Here is a 20,111-nt window from a genome sequence, read left to right on the forward strand (position 1 = left end):
CGCGTGGATCGATTCTTCTTTGGATGCCACTGGTAATTAACGAACCCAGGGACTTGGATACAAAACATACTGCAAATGTGTCTTGCACAATCTCACAGAACTTGGATGGTAATTAAAGGCTAGAATATGAATTCCAGAACATTATTTTGGTACTTGCTGAAAATGTCAAAACTTATCCTGGAATTATTTCAAAAGTATTTTATAGAGCTATGAAGGAAGTTTGCATTTTGTTTGAACCTAGCTAGTACAGAGACTTTGAGATAAGAAAATATTGGAAATTGAGTATGCATGGGCCTAGAACGTACGAGATTCAACATATATGCTATGACATATTGACATGATGACATCCTATTAGTAAGGTTTTTCCATTTCTTATTTCTTTTCACACGTCGCACCAGAACTGGCACCAGAGCTCGCACGTCGCGGGCACGACGCGACAGGCATGAGTCACGTGTGCACATCCCGCATCCAAATTGGTGTCCACCGCGATGCCGTAGAGCTCCCCTCTGACCCCGAGACTGCGCATCATGTGCCCCAAGCCACATCGATCTCCTATGGTTGCCCCCGTCGCCGGGAACACGAGTGGCACACGTTTCGTTCCGCCCACGTCCGGTGCACGCTCGTGCGCCGCCGCCTTGAACGGCCGGAACACCGAGCTCCTCGAGCCACGCCACCATGTCTAATAGACTCGCGTCGCCACATTGAGCCACCCCATGGAGGGAATCTACCCCAATCGGCCCCAATCTCCTACGCTCCGTCCATCTCCCCCAAATCCAGCCAGCCGCGCTGCCAGGCCAATCTCCCCATCCAAAGATCCTCAGACTGTGTCACTACCTTCATGAGCTTCGTATCGTCAAGACGAACCAGACAGTGTCGTCCAACGAGTCTCCCGCGCACTAAATCCCCGTGCTGATTCCATGCTCATGCCGCGGTGATGGCCATGCTTTGGCCACCCATGCCCTACATGCGCGCCACCTCTTGCCCGACGACGCGTGCCGCCTAAAGTCTCTTGTCGGGCCCATCACACACCTCGTTGACGAGCCCGGAGCTCCGCAGCTGCCTTCAAATGGCTCGAGTCGGAGGAAGAAGAACGTGGACGTGGCAAGTGGTCGGCCCCACCAGTCAGGGTTTAACCCGGTTCCACACGTCAGAAGCAAACGGTCAAAGCACCTTGACCTTTAACAGGTGCGCCGTGAGGGTATTTGTGAGCATTTGTCTAAGGAACGAAGGATAGAAGCGACCAATATCTTAAGTCTTGGACAAAACTGAGCAGAGCTAAGCAATGGAGGGCACAGAAATAAAAATCCCATAACAGAAAGCATGCATGGATGCATGCAAAACGACTAATTAATGGAAGTGCGGGGTGGCGAGGAAGGGATCATTCACCTTTGTGCTAGTGTTAGTTAATGGAGCCACACACGGTATGATCAGTTAGCTTACCAATGACAAAAGGTTTTTTGGATAATGAATACAAAAGTGTGTAGTACTAATTTTTGTTTATTTAAAATATTCAAAAGAATAAGTTGTGCGTTCCCTCGCCTGCACGCGATGCCTCCGTCCATCGAGCTTTAATTGCGTGCCCATACATACATATAATACAACTATAGGTACGAAGTAGATCAATCTCTATATAAGCTAGCCAGTCTGCAGGAACATTGTACAACGTACATCAGACCATCAATTCATGTGGGATTCAATGGGGACACCGTATTTGACATGTCCATCCGACATAGAATCCTACGTGGGAAACCTAACCTCCTACTACGTGGGCAACAGCAACGAGTCCCTGGTGGTGGCCACCTCCGTGGCCATGTTCCTCCTCGCCGTGGGCTTCTTCACCCTCACCATCTTGGGCCACGCCTCCCACGTCAGCTCCGTCCTCAGCCCCAGCGCCCGCATCTTGCTCTCCGGCGCCGTCTCCCTCTTCCCGCCCGTCATGTCCTACCTCTTCTCCGACGCCAAGAGCGCCTCCGAGTGTATGGCGACGACCGAGGATGAGTACTCCCTGGCAGTGCTAACAGGCGGAGCCGGCGACTTGGAGCTCTCGCCGCGAGCTCGGCTAATCCTCATATGGATGCTACTCGTCGAGCTCCTTCGGAAGAAGGTGCAGGCCGTGAAGATGGTCACCAAGGGCCCGCAAAGGTACATCGATATCGTCACCAACGCCGGCACGGTCTTTTGGCTAGGTTACCTCGTCTTCTTCAACATCAAGGGAGCCGGACGGGTGGCCATGTTTGGCTTCCTATGGCTTTTCTGCGCCATCAAGCTGCTGCAGAGAATCTTCTTCGCCGAGATGATGAAGCGCTCCTTGGCCTACGACAAGAACGCCCGCCTCGTCAACTCCTACATGGACGACTACAACATGATGCAGCCGCTGGGCAATAATGTGTCATTGAAGACGTGCGAGTACGTGGTCATGGGAGAAGAGAAGCTGGTGCTGGAGGCCGGTCCGCGAGGCTACACGCTCGACCTCGACAAGGTCGACGAAGTCATCACCGTGGGCAAAATATGGCGGCTCGCCGAGGATGACCACCGCCGTGGCGTCCCACTCGTTCTTAGCTCCAACGAGCACCGGTGTCCCAAAAGGCTCTGCTTCTCATTCGCATTGTTCAAGCTGCTTCGGCGCAGGATCGAGCATTTACCGGGTGCCATGTCTGTGGAAGAAACAGCCCACTGCCGGGACCTCATCTTCCAAGGCTTGTGCGAGGACGAGGTGGCAGCTGCGCCGCTGCTGTTCCAGGTGCTCCGTGACGAGGTGGATTTCCTGAGCGAGTACTACCACTCGGTCCACCCCGTGGCACTGGCGACCCCATTCTTCTTCTTCGTCAACTACTTGCTTGTCTTCTTGGTGTTCTGCGTTCTCTGTGTCATGATCACCGTCCTCTCCGGCAAAGGCAGCGTGCGGTTCGCCATCCGCAGCATCAAGACCGACAACTATGTTTTGTCTCTCGGTGTGTTCAGGCTGGTCGGTTGCCTTGTGGTTACCATCATTAAGACTCGCTCGCACTCCAGCTCCGCGGCTTTCTTCGCAACCATTGATGTGCTCATCTCCGGCCTCCTCTTCGTCTCCTTCCTGTTGGAGCAACTGTGGGAGTTCATGGTCTTCCTGCTCTCCAAGTGGTTCATGGTCTCGCTGCTCTGCACCTACGCCGGGAACCCGACTCGGTGGCGCCACTGCTCCACCTTCCGCTGGTTCGTTCGCATTATCTGGTGGGTCAGCGCCAAGTTGGGCGTCCAAAACCCTAGTAGTAGCAGCAACACTATTACTCTCAAGCAGCTTTCCTTGCTAGGCTGCCCATGCTGGTTCTCCGCATTACTGCCGGCCGAGTATCTTCGGAACCAGGCAAAGCGATCCATATTCCAGCGCTTCCGCCAGGTGGCGTATAATAGCCAAGACAACCCTATCAGCAAAGGCCGACGTGTGCTGGAGCTGGAGAGGCATCACGGATATCTGCATTTGGCAGGGTCTTCCGACAGCAACAGCGTGGCAGAGGTCATCCTCACGTGGCACATCGCCACCGAGATCTTGGACACGACCACCACTGTGGTCTCCGCCGGAGTGAACCACCTGCAGGACGACAAGCAGAAGCAGGAGCAGCATAGGGTGATGGCTACGAGTCTATCTAGGTACTGCGCCTACCTGGTGGCGGTGTACCCAGAGCTGCTGCCGGACCACCGATATGGCACCAAGAGCGTCTACAAGAAGATGAAGAAGGATCTCAGAGGGGCGCTCGGGCTCCCATACTACTACTTTTCCTCAAAGCGCTGCCGATGCAGGAAGCTCATGGTGGCACCAGCAGACATCAACGCCGCAAAGTCGACGGTGGTGGTTCTTCAGAAGGGGATATTGCTGGGGAAAGCGCTGGTGGAACAAGCAGAAGCAGGCGACAAGGAATTAGGGTCCATCTGGGAGATGTTGGCCGATATTTGGGTGGAGCTCATCGTGTATGTGGCACCGTCCGGCAGCGAGGAGCACGTGAAGGGGCATGAGGAGGCGCTGGTCCAGGGAGGCGAGCTCGTCACCATGCTGTGGGCGTTGGCCACCCACACCGGCGTCACCCGCCCGGCGGCGCCTTTTGTTGCCGCAGGAGGACTCCGGACCGTCCATGTCGAGGACGAAGGAATATTCCCTGCTGCGTAGTAGTATAGCTTAATCAATTCGAGCGTGAGTTCTTTCGAGTGTTTGAATATTGGGAGTGTAGCTAGCCAGCTTAATCAATTCCAGCGTTAGTGCTTCGATCGAGTGTTTGAATATTGGGTGGTGTAGCTAGCTAGCTAATTAATCAATTCGAGCGTGAGTTGTTTTGAGAGTTTGAATATTGGGTTGTGTAGCCAGGTAGTTAATCAGTCCGAGCGTGAGTTCTTTCGATGCCATTGCTTCCATGGGAGTGCCACTGTACGGTTCTCGCCCTCTACGTGCATGTACTCGAGCACCTGGCATTTCCGGGCCGGGCTTACAAACCCAAGCACCAAATCTAAACCTGAGCCCAAAACTGAAGCCCAAGCCTGGCCCGGGCCCGACAAATGGGAGAGAGCACACAAAAACACACACACAGCCAACATCATGAATGCTCTAAAAAAAAGCCAACACCATGAACACATACAAATATACACACAAAGTCAACACGATGGTTCATCTAAAAAAAAGTCAAAACGATGCTTGGCTCAAAAATAAAAGTCAACATGCACAAACAGCAACAGCAGCGTCCCCAAAATAATACTAACTCCGTTCCATAATTCTTGTCTCAAAATTGTCCAACAATAGATGTATTTATTCTTAAAAAACGTTTAGATACGTATAATATTTCGACAAGAATTATGAAACACAGCAGCGTCCCTAAAAAATTAGCAACAGCAGCAGGCAGAGATCCCAGAAACAAGTTTTACAGCGGTGGGCTTCAGATCTGAGATCGAGGGACACGTAGTGGGCTTGAGTTCTGCAGTGGACGAGCGTACCCAGATCCTGGAAACGAGGAGTTTCACAGCTTGCCCATTCGGACGAGGGTCAGGCTGGCTTCCAATCTTCACCGCAGCCCCGGCCGTGGTAGAACACGAAGCTAGGAAGTTATTATGGAAGAGGAAGTAGCAGCCAGGTCGCGATCTATGCGGGGTGGAGGGAGGAGTCAAGGAGGTTTGGGGAGCGAGTTAGGGTTCGGGAACAATTATATGCGACATTGTTGTGCTGGGCTGGCCGCCAGAAGGCCCAGAACTATATTAGTCTGCAGTCCAGATGCGTTACCGGGCCGGGCCAGGCTAATTACGGGCCGTAAATTGAAGCCCGAGCACGGACCGAAAAAATTATGGCGGCTTAAACCTAGGCCCTAACCCGGCCCGGGAGAGAAGCTCTGCCCTGTTAGTTTTTCCGCGCGGGCCCATACCCAGCCGTATATAGTTAGAAATACTCCCTTCCTTCCTAAAAGTAAAGCGCTTTAGCATGATGAACCCGGGCACCCAGCAGACCTCCGCATGCCTTTGCTTGCCCACCCTGCTATGCATGCAGGTCAATTCTGTGAGACTGACTACCCGGGAAGCTCGGTCTTCCCCGGGAGCGGCTCCTGGCCCATGCTGACTGCACGCCCGATCGACCAAAACCAGGCCGAAAGAAGAGCAACAGGCCCAGGAACCCATGTGGGAAGATATCTCGGCCGTAGCAAAAAAACTCTGTTATTGTCGTCGGATTTCATGTCTGGGCCATATTGAGGGAGGACTCCGCCCGGCCAGGGTGGGCCGGGCCCTGTCGGGGTGAGGAATACCGCCGGCGACAACTTCACCACCGTGGCCATTAAATTAAGTCCGGCCTACGTCCTTCGCCGCAAGCAACGCTGCGCTTGTTAATTGCTCGTCACGTAAGTGAATTTACGAATAGGGAGCGCAGGTACGTGCCCAACAAGTGAACTATTTCCTCCCTCCTCCAGGATTGTTGCTTTCCTTCTATAGCCTCACGTATGAAAAACGTGTACGCCTTATACATAGAGGGCTAGGCCACAAATACATAGCATAGATAACAAGGGTTTCGCCAAAGTAGACGCTCAAGCGAAACATTCCATCATTGCCGTTATACCTAAAATAGATCAGAATGTATTGTTGGATCCTCATAACTTACGACACGAGAAACTATAGCAAGAGCCGTTGCTAAGCATATATAGAGAGGTTGTTGAGGCATGGGGGATACCCGTCATACAATAATAGACAAACTTGTACATATTACATATACAAATGACACATTTATCTCCACATCCACAACATATAACATACCCCATACACAAAAGTTACTTGTACATGTAACTGCTCCCCGTGCTGCTCCCAGGCGGCACCGGGAGCCCAACCCTAGCGCCGCCTCCAGCACCCCTCCCGGCCTCCTCTAGCCGCCGCTGCAGCCGGCCTCTGCGCCGCGGTGGTGGCGGGCCCTGCTGCCAAATGGTGCGGGGGGTCTCTCCTTCTCTGCTCACGGCGCGGTGTCCGCCTGGCTCGACTGGGACGGCGACGGTGGGCTCTCCGGCGCAGGGAAGCCGAGGCGGCGGCCCCGGGGTGGATGGGCGGTGCTGGCCTTCTCTCTTGGCGAGCCTTCGTGCAGGAGCGGCGCCGTGCCCGGGCGGCCGTCGATTTGGTGCTTCGGCGCTCAGATCTGACGGTGGCGACGCCTCAGCGATCTGCTGCGGTGACGCACAGGAAGCTCGGGTCGCCGGATTGACGGGGACTCCAGTCCCGGTCAGCCCCCGGCAACTGATGTGCGGCAGCGGCGGTGTGCCGTAGATCCAGGAAGGCGGTGCAGCGGCGCCGCAGTGGTGGGCTTGCGTGCCAACATACGTCGCGGAAGGTGGTGCTGCGGTGGATTCTGGGCGCGGTGGCGAGTTGGTGGACGGTGACAGGGGCGTCTTCCGGGCAGCGTGTTGAGTCCTTGCGGCCTATGGGTCGGATGGGCTACTCTTGGCGGCATGGGGTGCATGGCTTCCAGGCGAAAGCCTTGCTCTGATGTGTTTGGAGCTGACGACGGCGGCGCTCTCGGGCGTCGTCTACCTCCTTGGAGGTGTCGTCGTGGAACTCCCCCTCGCCAATTGCAGCTGCTTGGCTCTCCGGGTGAAAACCCAAGCTCTGGGTTGTCTGGAGCGGCCAGAGCGGGCAATGGAAGCGGTGGCTTTGTCGTATCCTCCTTGGAGGCATTGTCTTGGAGGTCAGGTTTGTCGGCCGGTCTTGGATTTCTACTGTTGTGTGGATTCGCTTGGTCATCAAGGATGGTGGATGTCGGGGCGGCGGCTCCGAAAGTTGGTTTCAGTGAACGCCGGGGCGGCGGCCCCGGAAAGCGTTGCATCCTCAGTCCTATGGTGTGGGCCTGCGGTCTGCCACGGCTAGGGTGTTGATCTTCGTGCTGTTTGGGTGCAGCAAGATGAACGGCCCGGTCATTGCGATCCCAAGGGGGGGGTCGGTTGTCTTGGATGTCGGGGTGGCGGCCTCGGGTCCGGTGTGGCTGCCGAGGTCTGCGAGCGGTTGCCTTGCGTGGCTAGGGCTATGGAGAGCCCGTCTCGTGCGGCGTTGCAACTCCTGTGTGAGCGGTGGATGTCAGGACGGCGGCCCTGGAAGATGGGGAAGGTGGTTTGCGCAGGGCGCATTTGGGCGGTTGGACGCTGGGGCGGCGGCCCTGGATGTGTGTTTTGTTGCGCGGACGTTGCTGTTCTTGTGTTGTGTGGGCAACGGGGCAGTAGTTTTTCTGGTGTGTTAGGCTCTTTGGGCCTTGTTGAGCTAGGCAGGATGAGCTTTCTTGTATGGTTTTCGGTCTAGTTTTTCTTATAAACCGGTCGAACAATGCCAAACCCATTTGGGAAACAGGGACCCGAAAAAGGCATCCAATGTCTCATCACAAGTCTATATCATATGCCTCAAAAGTCCAAATTAAACCTTATCGATGGTCTCACAAGTCACAAAGGGTCAGCTCATGTATGCATGCATGCCTTGCCAAAGAGGCAATCAACCCTAGAGGTAACCATCATCGTCTCACAATAACTGGAGTTGTACTAACAAGTAACCACCAGTTAATTAATGCAAGAACAAGAACGTGCGAGAAGTGGCCGGCCGGGGTCTATATTCGTCCCGTCGCTCGACTGTTCGATATATGAGCGTGCGTGAGAAATCAAGTGGCCGGCCGGCCGGCCGGCTTCTATGTTCTTCCTAATGAAAGGACATGTAAACTATTGAGAGCCTTTACGCAAAGCTAGCACTTTACTCTCGTTAATTCGCATCGACAATTTGTATAGCTGGGAACTAACCGTTGGTCAGGTGATAAATAGGGAGGCTGATCTAGAGCCAGCCCACTGGAGATGATCCACCACTTTTCTAGAGGCACCTTGTGATGTGCAGCTCCTAATTTCACCATTTGAAAGTTTTTTTGCTTGTTAATCATGCAAAACAATGCTTAGACTTGTGGTAGGTTGACATAGAACTTGCTTACACATGTTAGGAAACTGAGGGGGCTGAATACAAACCTTTCTATTTAGGCCTCTCCCCTTGCTCGAAAATAGAGAGAGTGTGGACTGTTCTGTTGTTCTTGAGATCGAACTCTAGGGTTAGGGTGAGAGCAGAGGCATCTGATCCACCAAATCCACCTAAATTTGTGAGAAATTGTTGGGATTTGGAGCCTCCCCATTTTTGTTGGCTTCCACCTTGTATTCTTCATTTTTATAGTGAAGCTCCGTGCTCGTCGCTCCCCGTGTTTTTTCCCTGCAAGGGGTTTTCACGTAAATCTTTGTGTCTCCCCTTGATTTGGTTTTTCTCTTACTATATTTGTGGCTGGTCATCATCTCTACTTGCTATTAGCATTTATTGCTCAAGTTTGGTGCTATTTGATTGAATTGACACTTGAGGTAACGCATACTTGTGTTTTTTGACATATGGATGATTCTGTTTGGGTGTTGATGTTCTAGTAAGCTATCATTGCAGCTGTTAATCTTGTATGCAGGTTTGAGAACTCGGTGTTTACAGATTTGATATACTGGTTCAGATTTGTTTTATGCACACAAGGTGTTTGTTGAAATACTTGTGAGGAGCAACTTGCTATTTTGAAGTCTTCCGGTGCCCCTATGTGCTCACACACCTCACTAATTGCCTCGATGAACATGTTGTATAGATAACTTCTTTATGTAGAGATAGTACTCTCAGGCACTGTATGAAATATCTTATATAAGAGTGAATTTCATTTTTTACACTGTAGTTATTTTGTAAAATAATTACCTCGTGTAACAGAAGTTTTATAAAATTACCGCATTTAAGCAAAATGTGTGACACGAATTACCCCACTCAAGCAAACTTGTGATAGAGTTACCACATCTAGTGTTTCCCCATTTTTCTCAAACAATCACAGGGCAGGCCTCCATGTCAATCCTGAATCAGAAGAAACTGAACCAAGGTTGAGAGCAAAGTACGGGCAGACTCCAGATCGATTGTCAAGACATAACATGTCGACCACCGTTTCAAGAACGAGATAAGATGGCCTGGTCTGTTCAGTTACAATCAGTCAGATCGTATCGCAATCCTGATCTCTTCTCTTCTTTTACACAGACGGTGGCTCGGTTAATCCAATCCGATCTGAATCCAATGGTTAAGACGTTAAACTGACATGCGGGACCAACTTTTCATGATTTAGGGCAACCAATGAAAAAATAATAGATATGATGGAGTAATTTATGTCACAAGTTTGCTTAAATGAGGTAAATTTGTAGAAATTCTGTTAAATGAGGAGATTATGTCAAAAAAATGAAACTACTAGGTAAAAGGTGAAATTCACTCTAAATATAAAGGCACTAGTTGAAACTTGGTTTCAGTGAACGCCAGGGCGGCGGCCCCGGAAAGCGTTGCATCCTCAGTCCTATGGTGTGGGCCTACGGTCTGCCACGGCTAGGGTGTTGATCTTCGTGCTGTTTGGGTGCAGCAAGATGAACGGCCCGGTCATTGCGATCCCATGGGGGGTCGGTTGTCTTGGATGTCGGGGTGGCGGCCCCGGGTCCGGTGCGGCGGCCGAGGTCTGCGAGCGGTTGCCTTGCGTGGCTAGGGGTACGGAGAGCCCGTCTCGTGCGGCGTTGCAACTCCTGTGTGAGCGGTGGATGTCAGGGCGGCGGCCCTGGAAGGTGTGGAAGGTGGTTTGCTCAGGGCGCATTTGGGCGGTTGGACGCCGGGGCGGCGGCCCTGGATGTGTGTTTTGTTGCACGGGCGTTGCTGTTCTTGTGTTGTGTGGGCAACGGGGTAGTAGTGTTTTCTGGTGTGTTGGGCTCTCTGGGCCTAGTTGAGCTAGGCAGGATGAGCTTTCTTGTATGGTTTTCGGCCTAGTTTTCCTTATAAACCAGGCCATTCTATTCTTCTTAAATGAATTGCGGGAGCTCCCCGCCCTCTGACGAGGTTCGTCAAAAAAAGTTACTTGTACATATTAGATACTCCATACACAAAAGTTGTGCACATTAGGTATACAAAATAATATAATATGCATTTATCTCCACACAAGGTTTGCCCTCTCAGTCAATAAAAGGTAAATTGATCGATGGAGTAAAGTAGACGTGGGCATTCACACAAAGATCATGTTGGTCACCCAATATTGTAGGTAGGACTAAGATCATATTTTACTAATCAATCCGTTGAAATATACTCCCACTAATTAAAACCACGACAAGTACTATTTAGAAACGGATGGAGTATTTAACAATTCTATATAACAGCTCGAGATTTTGGGCTAGCAGCGGGATTTGGTCGTCCCGCATATATATGGAGCACGCAGCCGCATGTCATATGATTTTTTAGGCTGCATGTTCGTCTGCAGGCTGCAGCCTGAGATCTAGAAGTTGCCGTACTTCTTGATCAGAGAATTCCACGCCCACGGAACTACTGCCTCAGAGAATTGGTGTTTACGAGGCAGCAGTGGCCCTGAGAATAACCTATAGCTTTTGATCTTATTAGTTCCAGATTTTAACGCATTATTAGTACGTAGTGCTGTGATGATATGATTAGGGCGTGCATCCGGTGGTGTCCAACGTTTCATGGCCATCCCATAACCAAACACGTCCTTAAACGGCCTGGTTGGCGCGCCTAGCACGAGTGATGGCGCTACGGCGAGCGGCGCAGGCGACGGCTTCTTCGTCGTCGCGCACGGGTCGTCGTTGTCGTCGTCGACGACGTTTCCGATGAATTGTACTATGCTCTTCATGAGCTTCTTGCTGGTGGCTCGAAGCGGGTTGTAGAGGTGGAAGCCATGCTCCTCGCCCTCCGATTTCACCACCGCCATGTCGGTCAGCGGCGCCATGCGTTCCGCCAGCCGTAGTCCTCGGTCTCGCAAGGTGTCCTTCTCGGCCACGGCCATAAGTACACGACGGCATGTCAGCGACAGCGACAAGATCTCATCGACGGGAGGGTTGATACGGGGGTCATCGTTGCCGGCCATGCCGTTGGTCACGAACGGCCAGAGCCTGTCCACGCCGTAAGCCGGCATGAACAAGGAACCGGCCGGGACGGGGTCGTCCGTCTCGGAAGGCAGCCGGCCGTCGGATCCCCAGAAGTAGGGCTGCACCATGATCAGCCCTTCGATCTCCAAGTTATGATGATGATGACAGCAGCGTACAGCCGTGTGGTAAGCGATGTTGCCCCCGGCGCTGTCGCCGGCCAGGAACGTGCGCGTTGGGTCCGCGTAGTCGGCGATCCATGGATCGGCTGAGAAAGACAGTGAAGATGGCACCTGTTGAAGCTGCATCTGCACCCACTGGAACGCTGTCCAGGCGTCGTCGTAGGCAGCCGGTATGGGGAACTCCGGCGCCAGGCGGTACTCCACTGACACGACGAGAGCCCCGGCGTTGGAGGCGAGGGAGGACGCGTACCGGTTGTACGTCCTGGAGAAGGCGCTCTCGGAGCAGAAGGAGCCGCCATGGAAGTAGACAACAAGGGGAAGCCTCGTCCTGCAGGCCTCGCCGGTGCCGGAATCCACGGCGGCACCGGCACCGGAGGGGAGGAAGAGGCGAACGGAGACGCCGCTGCCTTGGTCGACGACGATGTCCCTGGTTGCCACACGGCCGTGCTCATCTGCAGGCACGAATGGACTGCTCACGAAACGCTCCACACGGCCGTCCTTGTATTTGCGGATGAACGGGTACAGGTCAACCAGCACCTCCACTTCGTTCTGCTGCTGCGCCTTACGGCTGGTTGCTGCTGCTGCTGCTAACCGGGAATTCTCAGCGTTTGCATGCATGTTGATCGATCCAAGTAAGTTCGATCAAGATCGAGCAATGCAAGTTGTTAGTTTTGTTTGGTGCTATGCTCTGCTCTCCTAGCCAGATATTAATTGTGGCGTGGGGGAGCAGGCAGAGAGTGGGTTTATATAGACCGCAGGGTTCGCCTGCGTGGCTGCCCATCAGTCCCACCTTCACTATTTATTTTTTCGACTAGCAATTTCTCTTAACATGCATACATGCGACCTCATCAGGTCCATCTTCACTATCTTTTTTTTCTGAACATGCAAGCATGACATCGGCCTGACCCACCACATTGGAATGCAAACTATGCCACCTTAATTGAAGCATTACGCCGGTGTAGTCATGGACGGCGTGTCTCTCCCTTTGAAGGTGGCCAACCATTCCTCCCCAAGCTTCGCTTAGATTTATTATCGATGGCCTAACATTATGGACCTTGCGATTGAAATGTAATGATAAAAAGATAGGCGTTGGTCTATGACGTGAATAACCTGAATCATCCGAAGCAACGTTGGTCGATAGATGGAAGCATGGCATGCATTGAAACATGCGTTAGTTCAAAATAAATCGAACTTTTCATGATTTATTTCCTAAAATATTTCATGTAGCCGGCCGTTGCTTCAGCCTTCATTTGTGTTAAGGAGTAGCTATAAAGAAAATGCTTCTACCGCATAATGACATGCTTCGTTAATTAACTGGTACGGTGCAAAGCAAAAATTGGTGTACTGATCCCCTAATCCTGCTTTAAGTTGCCAACAAGGAATGGCTGTTTTACGGGGATCATCTGCAGGCTTTACCGACTGAGTACAAATGACTTAACAAACTAAAACAAACACCGATATTTAGATTCTTTGAACCTAAAACCTCTAGATCAATCATCTTGATATTGCTCCACACATTTGTGTTGACGAAGTTACAAAAGAGTAGACCCGGAAGCGAAAAATTATCTTATAGGTGTTTTGAATAGCCGCATGAATTGTTTTTTTGTGAGAAAAAATGGCTAAGATCGTTGAACAGACTATGTCCAGTGACATGCCCTTTCCAAGTCAGGTTGCTTAGACGAACAAAATAATATAAGTACAAATTGTGAGATCCAAAAGCCCCATGTAGTAGATTGTAATGGGAATGGAGTCGCATACCTTTATTCAGTATGACATCCAAAACATAATGTGTTTATTTTCAAGTTTAATGCTATATGTTTTTAGAAGATCAATTATTTGGAGAATCAATCCCCTCGTTACTGGCAGAATGCATGCTGAACTTTACTTCTTCCATGATGAGCAGGAGTTAAACTTCTTATACTCCCTTTAAGACTCAATTTTATTCAAATATAAATGTATCTATGTTTAAAAATCATTTATATACATGTAATATAAAATTATTTAATATACTTAATATGTGACGGAGGGAGTATTTATTTTGGATGGAACTCGGCAGAGTCCACCCCTGGCTGGGATGATCGATCTAGAGTGGCGCCGAGCCAAATCGCATCACAACCCCCGCTCCGTATCCCTATCTGAGTATAGGCGCCAGTCTTCAATTCGTCTGACCACGTACGTTGCACCAGTAGTGTGATGATGTTACACCCAATGAATGCACAAAAGGCAATCAATCTGGGTGACTGAGCAAGCATACGTACAGGGGGGGTGCGGAAAAGGCATCGCCATATGCTATGTCTCACCAATATGCACGTGCCGCTCGCTAAACCACAAGTGAAGTAGTAGTACTATACGTAAAATATAGATCAACCTCAACCCATATGCATGCCGCCCAAAGAGGCAATCAATCTCGCGTATGCCTCCGATACGAATGAGCTATCAACCTATCGTTATAATATGTATATATGCCTAGTGATAACCATCATCGTCTCCACAAGTGGAGCTGTACCAGTACCTTAATGCACAAAATTTAGAAATACAATTATTTGTGGATGGAAGAAGTAGCATGCATGTGCGTTAGAAATCATTCAAGAGGCCGGCCGGCTTCTACTTGCTTCCAGAAGGGTCGGTATATACTACGGAGTCTCCATACTAACTTTCCGAGTACTTGGATTGTCTTTACAAAAAAAATAGTACTTGGATTGGGATGCGCATTCTTCCCAAGAAAAAAGATTGGGATGCGCAGATTCTTTTCCCTGCATGGTTAATTAAAGTGTCCACGCCCAGAAATTTTGCTTTGGGATCTAGACCACCGTTAGTTGGGTTAGTTGGGTGATAAATACGGTACGCGTGTCTGCATTATATCCAAGATATTCTTTTCATTTCCTTCAAAAGGGGAATCGCCCGACTTACATCCAAGATAGTCTGACTTGACATACTGTATTGGCATTATACACAAAAGTCGTTACACATCAGCCACCACCAATTAATGTATAGGGCATTGCCCAAAGAGATTGCATAATTTTTTTTGGGGGGAAAAGATACTCGCAAAAGGCATTCGGGTTGCGTTACAGATAACGGAACAGGATACAGAGGTGCAATGGGAGCATGTTGGCATAATAACTTAGACATGTTTTTGACGTGGCATGTCAATCAAAGAAGAAATAGAGTGAGGTCATATCTTGCCGTAGATACAGATCTTGATCGTGAACATATACACCACGTACACTCGCTTCCATGCACATATGTGATTATCTGTTATATATTGAATCACAGGCTAAATTAACCACAAGCAAAGGGCTTTTAGTTAAATCTACGTACTTACTCTCTCCGTTTCATAATTCTTGTCGAAATATTACATGTATCTAGACACTTTTTAGGAATAGATAGATTTATTTTTTGATAAATTTGAGACAAAAATTATGAAACGGATAGAGTACAATTTATCGGCTGCTGACCGCGCCCGGAGTACACACTTTGGAATTGAAAGCGCATATATAAGTGTGATTAGCTTTTTATTCTCCATCACCCCCGTCCCTATTGCATATATAGTACTCCTGATGAGTAGGTGCATGCAAGTCTTCTTCGTCTGACCACACATTAATATTAAACTCTGATGGGTACACACTGCACACGTAAGATCTGGACAACAGCGGGGCTATCAGTTTGCCCAGAGGCAATCAATCTGGTGTTCACTGATCGAGCAGTGCCAAGCCCATTTGGAAAACAGGGACCCGAAAAGGCATCCAATGTCTCATCACAAGTCTATATCATATGCCTCAAAAGTCTAAACCATATCGATGTTTCATGCATGCATGCCCAAAGGGGCAATCAACCTAGAGGTAACCATCTTAATTCGTCTCACAAGTGGAGTTTTACTAACAAGTAACCACCAATTAATTAATGCAAGATAGAACAAGAACGTAAGAGAAGAAGGCCGGCCGGCCGGGGTCTATATTCTTCCCGTCGATCGACTGTTCGATGAGCATGCATGAAATCAAGTGGCCGGCTGGGTTCTATATGTTCTTCCTAGAGGACATCCACTATTCCATCCGTTCCGAAATACACAAAGCTAGCTCTTTACTCTCGTTAATTCGCATCGACAATTTGTGTAGCTGGTAACTAACCGTTGGTCGGGGTGATAAATACGGAGGCTGTTCCGTCAAAATAAATACGGAGGCTTATCTACTTCAGCACACTAGAGATCATCCATCACTTTTCCAGAGGCACCTCACTAAGTGCATAACTTCTTTATGTAGAGATAGTACTCCGAGGCACTATATAAAATATCTTAAATATAAGAGTGAATTCCCTTTTTTTTACACTGCGTAGTTTTATTTTTTGTGACAAAATCTACCCCATTTAACAGAATTTTTATAAAATTACCGCATTAAGCAAAATGTGTGACACAAATTACCCCACTCGATCAAACTTGTGATAGAATTACCACATAGTGTTTCCCCATTTTTCTCAAACAATGATAGGTCAGGCCTCCACGTCGAACCTGAATCAGAAGAAACTGAATCAAGGTTGCAGCAGATCTTGAGGAATTGAACCAAGGTTGAGAGAGCAAAGTACGTCCAGACTCCAGATCGATCGTCAAGAGACATAACATGTCGACCACCGTTTTCAGAACGAGATAACATCGCTCGGTCTCTGTTCAGTCACAGCCGGTCAGATTGTATCACAATCCTTATCTCTTCTCTTCTTTTACACAGGCGGTGCCTCCGTTAATCTAATCCGATGGTGAAGACATAGAACTGATGTTGTGCGGGACCTTTCATTATTTGGGGCAACTGAGGAGAAAATAATAGATGGAGTAATTCACGTCACAAATTTGATTAAATGAGGTAAATTTGTGGAAATTATGTTAAATGAGGTAAATTATGTCAGAAAAATGAAACTACTGGGTAAAAGGTGACATTCACTCTAAATATAAAGACACTAGTTGAAACTTTTTTTGCTGTAGAGATATTTTGGAGGCACTTTTTTTTACCGTGGATATACTCCTTTGGGCCAATATATCAAGTGCCTTGAATATAGGATACAAGTTGAGATATTACGGTGTATAAAGGCACTTTTCAAGCATTAATAGGTGGGGAAATTGACCAGGGGACACCGTTATTTTGTGACGTTTGCCCAAACACACCGCTCAAATTTTTATTTGCTGGGTACCATTATAATTTTGTGGCCATTTGCTGAAACACACCGCCGGTCCAAAAATGGAAAGTTGACATTTTAGGCTGCTCATGACATATTTTTAGCATGTAAGGGCTGTTTTGGATAGTTTTTTTTTTCCTCTAATGAATATTTTGGCCCTTTCAGTCACTACCATTTGTGCCAATTTGGACACTTATTTAATCGCAACAACTTCCTCGACGGTGTTCTCGTTGTTCTCGGGTGTGGCTATACAACAATGATTTGTGATATGTTTATCTGTGATTTGTTGTATGTTGTTTGTTGTATGTGATTCAGTGATTAATTTATCAAACCGTTTGATTCATTGATTTTTGATTTGTTGATTTGTGCTATTGTCTTTTTATATGACGAAAATGCTATCAGTGTCGGCTGCGCGCGCGCGTGTGACCGCCACTGATGGGCTGACCTATCAGCGGTGGGTTTTGCACACGACACTGATGCGAAACCCATCAGTGGCCAGTAATTAGTGGCGTGTGATGCACACGCCACAGATGGCGATTTTCACCCGCCACTAATGGCCTGTTATGCAATACTCTCTCCATTTCACAAAGGTTGGCGGTATTTTGTTTCATTAAGACAAGTCTTTGGCCAAGAATTACTCTATTAATATGTAAGTTATATGATACGAAATCATGATCATTAGCAAGAACTTTTAAAGACGAATCCATTGATATAAATTTCATGTATGAAAAAACACATATCAATAGAGTTTTTATTGGTCAAAGCTTTGTCTTAACGAAACAAAATACGCCAACCTTTATGAAATGGAGGGAGTAGTGCATAAGCTTTCTATTACTTTTGGTTTTTAATAGTCTAGTATATTTTACCCATAACAACTTGTCAAGTAATCTAATTTATTTATTTGTAGCAACCTTAAGGGTCGCAAGTGATTACTCCATCCGTCTCATATTAAGTGACTTTTTATTACATGTAACTAGACGTATTTGAGCAAATTTGAGTCACTTAATGGGACGGAGGGAGTAAGATTTAGGAAAGTTACCGGAGGGGAGGCCGGGAGGGAGAGAGCTTAAATATACCTGCCACCTCCCCCTATCACTCCCATCTCTCAGCTTTCTTCTCTCCTCCATTTCCGTCTTTCTCGTTGCACCTACCGAATAATAGTACTCTAGCTATTGAACGTTCGTTATCCCGCCCTCTTCTCTACCGGGCGCACACGACACGACTACAAGGTATAAGGCCTTCAAATTTCTGGAACGTATGTATGTGCCTAAGATTTAATTTGAAGAAAGAACCATGTAACTTGTTTAATACTCCCTCTGATTCTAAATTGTTGTCGAAATATTACATGTATTTAGACGTTTTTTAAGAATAGATACATCTATACTTGGACAAATTTGAGTCAAGAATTTAGAATTAGAGGAAGTATCTAATATGCATGCCTTATATTGTGCAATAGGGGAGTAATGGCAAATATTAGCACCCCAGTGAGCACGATCAGGGCTGCCCAGCGTGCGGACGGGCCGGCGGCGGTGCTGGCCATCGGCACGGCGAACCCGGCCCACTGCGTGTCCCAGGACGACTACCCCGACTACTACTTCCGAATCACCAACAGCGACCACCTCACTCACCTCAAACACGTCTTCACCAAGCTCTGTGCCGCTGCGGGCGTCGAGAAGCGCTTCTTCCACCACACGGAGGGGCTGCTGAAGGCGCACCCAGAGTTGCTCCTCCGCCGCCGCGGGCCGTCGTCCTCCCTCGACACCCGGCTCGACATCGTCGCCGCGGCCGCCCCGGAGCTCGCGGCGTCGGCGGCCGCCAAGGCCATCGCCGAGTGGGGCCGTCCGGCGGCGGACATCACCCACCTGGTCGTCAGCACCAACGCCGGCGCGCACGCCCCCGGCTGCGACGCCCGCCTGGCCACGCTCCTCGGCCTGCGCCGCGACGTCCGGCGCACCGTGCTCCAGCTCAACGGCTGCGCCGCGGGCTGCGCCGCGCTGCGCTTGGCCAAGGACATGGCCGAGAACTGCCGCGGTGCGCGCGTCCTCGTGGCCTGCGTCGAGCTCACCGTCTCCGCCTTCCGCGGGCCCGATGAGGAAGGCGACTCCTTCGAAAGCCTTATCCCCCAGGCTCTGTTCGGCGACGGCGCGGCCGCCGTCATCGTTGGCGCCATCGGTACTGTTCAATTGTGCATTACTATATTATTTCAACACTACCGCTCATGTCTAGGTAGGCTACTTCAGGCTGGGATTGAGAAATGCCACAACTATTTTAATTAATAAACGCGTTGGTCAGGTTTTGACCTTGAGATCTATTGACTTTAATATGCATATTGAATTGATGTATCTAACTAATTATCTAACTAATTGACCTAAAAGTTCGAACTGTTAATATGCTTATTATATTTCAAATAGGTGCTGACAGCGACATCATCGGCAACGAGCACCCGCCGCTGTTCGAGATGGTGTCGGCTTCGCAAGCCGTGATACCGGGGACGGAGGGGGTGCTCACGATGCAGCTCAAGAACGGCGGCGTCATCGACGGGGTCATCTCCACCGAGCTGCCGAGGCTGGCGGCGGACAACGTCGAGCGGTGCTTGCTGGAGGCGTTCGCCGCCATCGGCGTGGACGATGGTAACATGGAATGGAATGATCTCTTCTGGGCAGTGCACCCGGGAAGCACTGTGATCCTGGACCACATCGACAGGGCGCTCCGGTTAGCGCCGGAGAAGCTAGCGGCCAGCAGAAGCGTCGTGAGGAGCTACGGGAACATGCTTGGCGCCACGATCATCTTCGTCCTCGACGAGCTAAGGCGGCAGCCATTGATAATGGATCATCAGTGGGGGGTCATGATGGGATTTGGACCGGGGTTCACTGTCGAGACCATGCTGCTGCACGCACCTGCTACTGCTACCAACCTAAATAAATTAAAATAAATAAATTTTACATGTAAAGCTTGAAAACTCTCAATCTCATGGTCATTAGATCTCAAAAATACCGATCAAATTAAAGATCGAACCTCTAATCACTTGAATATATTTTGTGAAAGTAACTCCAAGGTGGAAAAGTTTAGGGGGTTTTCAGAAAATATGTTTAAGTGATTAGAGGTCCACCTTTCATCTGATTATTTTTTTAATGTAATGGTTAGAATTGATATTTTCAAGTTTTCCGTCAATAATAAAGGTTATAATGTCATACGTTGCCTGCGTGGTGCGTGGTGGGATGATGTTGTTTCCATGTAGTGTGTGACTGTGTGTGCGCGCACGCATAATCAATCATGCTGATGTTGGTTGGTTCTTATGGTTATAGTGTGTCTGCAAGTCTTAGGCAACTGTAGCTGTCTGTCATGTACTAGATGATTG

The 20,111-nt window shown here is 49.2% G+C and overlaps 3 protein-coding genes across 3 annotated transcripts; 2 read left to right on the top strand and 1 right to left on the bottom strand.

Annotated features, from left to right (window-relative positions):
• The first annotated feature begins 1,676 nt into the window (after positions 1-1,676).
• LOC100840277 lies at positions 1,677-4,287 on the top strand. The gene has a single exon (XM_003561118.2). The coding sequence runs from the start codon at positions 1,685-1,687 to the stop codon at positions 4,139-4,141; it is 2,457 nt and encodes an 818-aa protein (XP_003561166.2). The 5' UTR covers positions 1,677-1,684; the 3' UTR covers positions 4,142-4,287.
• Positions 4,288-10,813: 6,526 nt separating this feature from the next.
• Positions 10,814-12,214, bottom strand: LOC100840584 (2-hydroxyisoflavanone dehydratase). Its single transcript, XM_003561119.1, has 2 exons — positions 11,153-12,214; positions 10,814-11,110 (listed from the first exon to the last, which is right to left on the bottom strand). Exons 1-2 carry the CDS (start codon positions 12,212-12,214, stop codon positions 10,814-10,816), a joined length of 1,359 nt encoding a protein of 452 aa, XP_003561167.1.
• A 5,647-nt stretch (positions 12,215-17,861) lies between these two features.
• LOC100840881 (bisdemethoxycurcumin synthase) lies at positions 17,862-19,944 on the top strand. The gene is made up of 3 exons (XM_014896273.2): positions 17,862-17,982; positions 18,210-18,925; positions 19,165-19,944. The coding sequence occupies exons 2-3, from the start codon at positions 18,217-18,219 to the stop codon at positions 19,683-19,685; spliced, it is 1,230 nt and encodes a 409-aa protein (XP_014751759.1). The 5' UTR covers positions 17,862-17,982; positions 18,210-18,216; the 3' UTR covers positions 19,686-19,944.
• Positions 19,945-20,111: the final 167 nt, after the last annotated feature.

This window comes from Brachypodium distachyon, chromosome 1 (genome assembly GCF_000005505.3).
Source record: "Brachypodium distachyon strain Bd21 chromosome 1, Brachypodium_distachyon_v3.0, whole genome shotgun sequence".
NCBI classification, from domain to species: domain Eukaryota; kingdom Viridiplantae; phylum Streptophyta; class Magnoliopsida; order Poales; family Poaceae; genus Brachypodium; species Brachypodium distachyon.

What these genes read in the sequence shown, in the direction of transcription:
- LOC100840277 (XM_003561118.2), top strand. Translation starts at nt 1,685, where the DNA reads ATGTGGGATTCAATGGGGACACCGTATTTGACATGTCCATCCGACATA.
- LOC100840584 (XM_003561119.1), bottom strand. Translation starts at nt 12,214, where the DNA reads ATGCATGCAAACGCTGAGAATTCCCGGTTAGCAGCAGCAGCAGCAACC. An exon ending in TAGTACAATTCATCGGAAAC is followed by an intron (nt 11,111 to 11,152) that starts GTCGTCGACGAC and finishes GCGACGACGAAG; the next exon opens with AAGCCGTCGCCTGCGCCGCT.
- LOC100840881 (XM_014896273.2), top strand. Translation starts at nt 18,217, where the DNA reads ATGGCAAATATTAGCACCCCAGTGAGCACGATCAGGGCTGCCCAGCGT. An exon ending in CGTCATCGTTGGCGCCATCG is followed by an intron (nt 18,926 to 19,164) that starts GTACTGTTCAAT and finishes TATTTCAAATAG; the next exon opens with GTGCTGACAGCGACATCATC.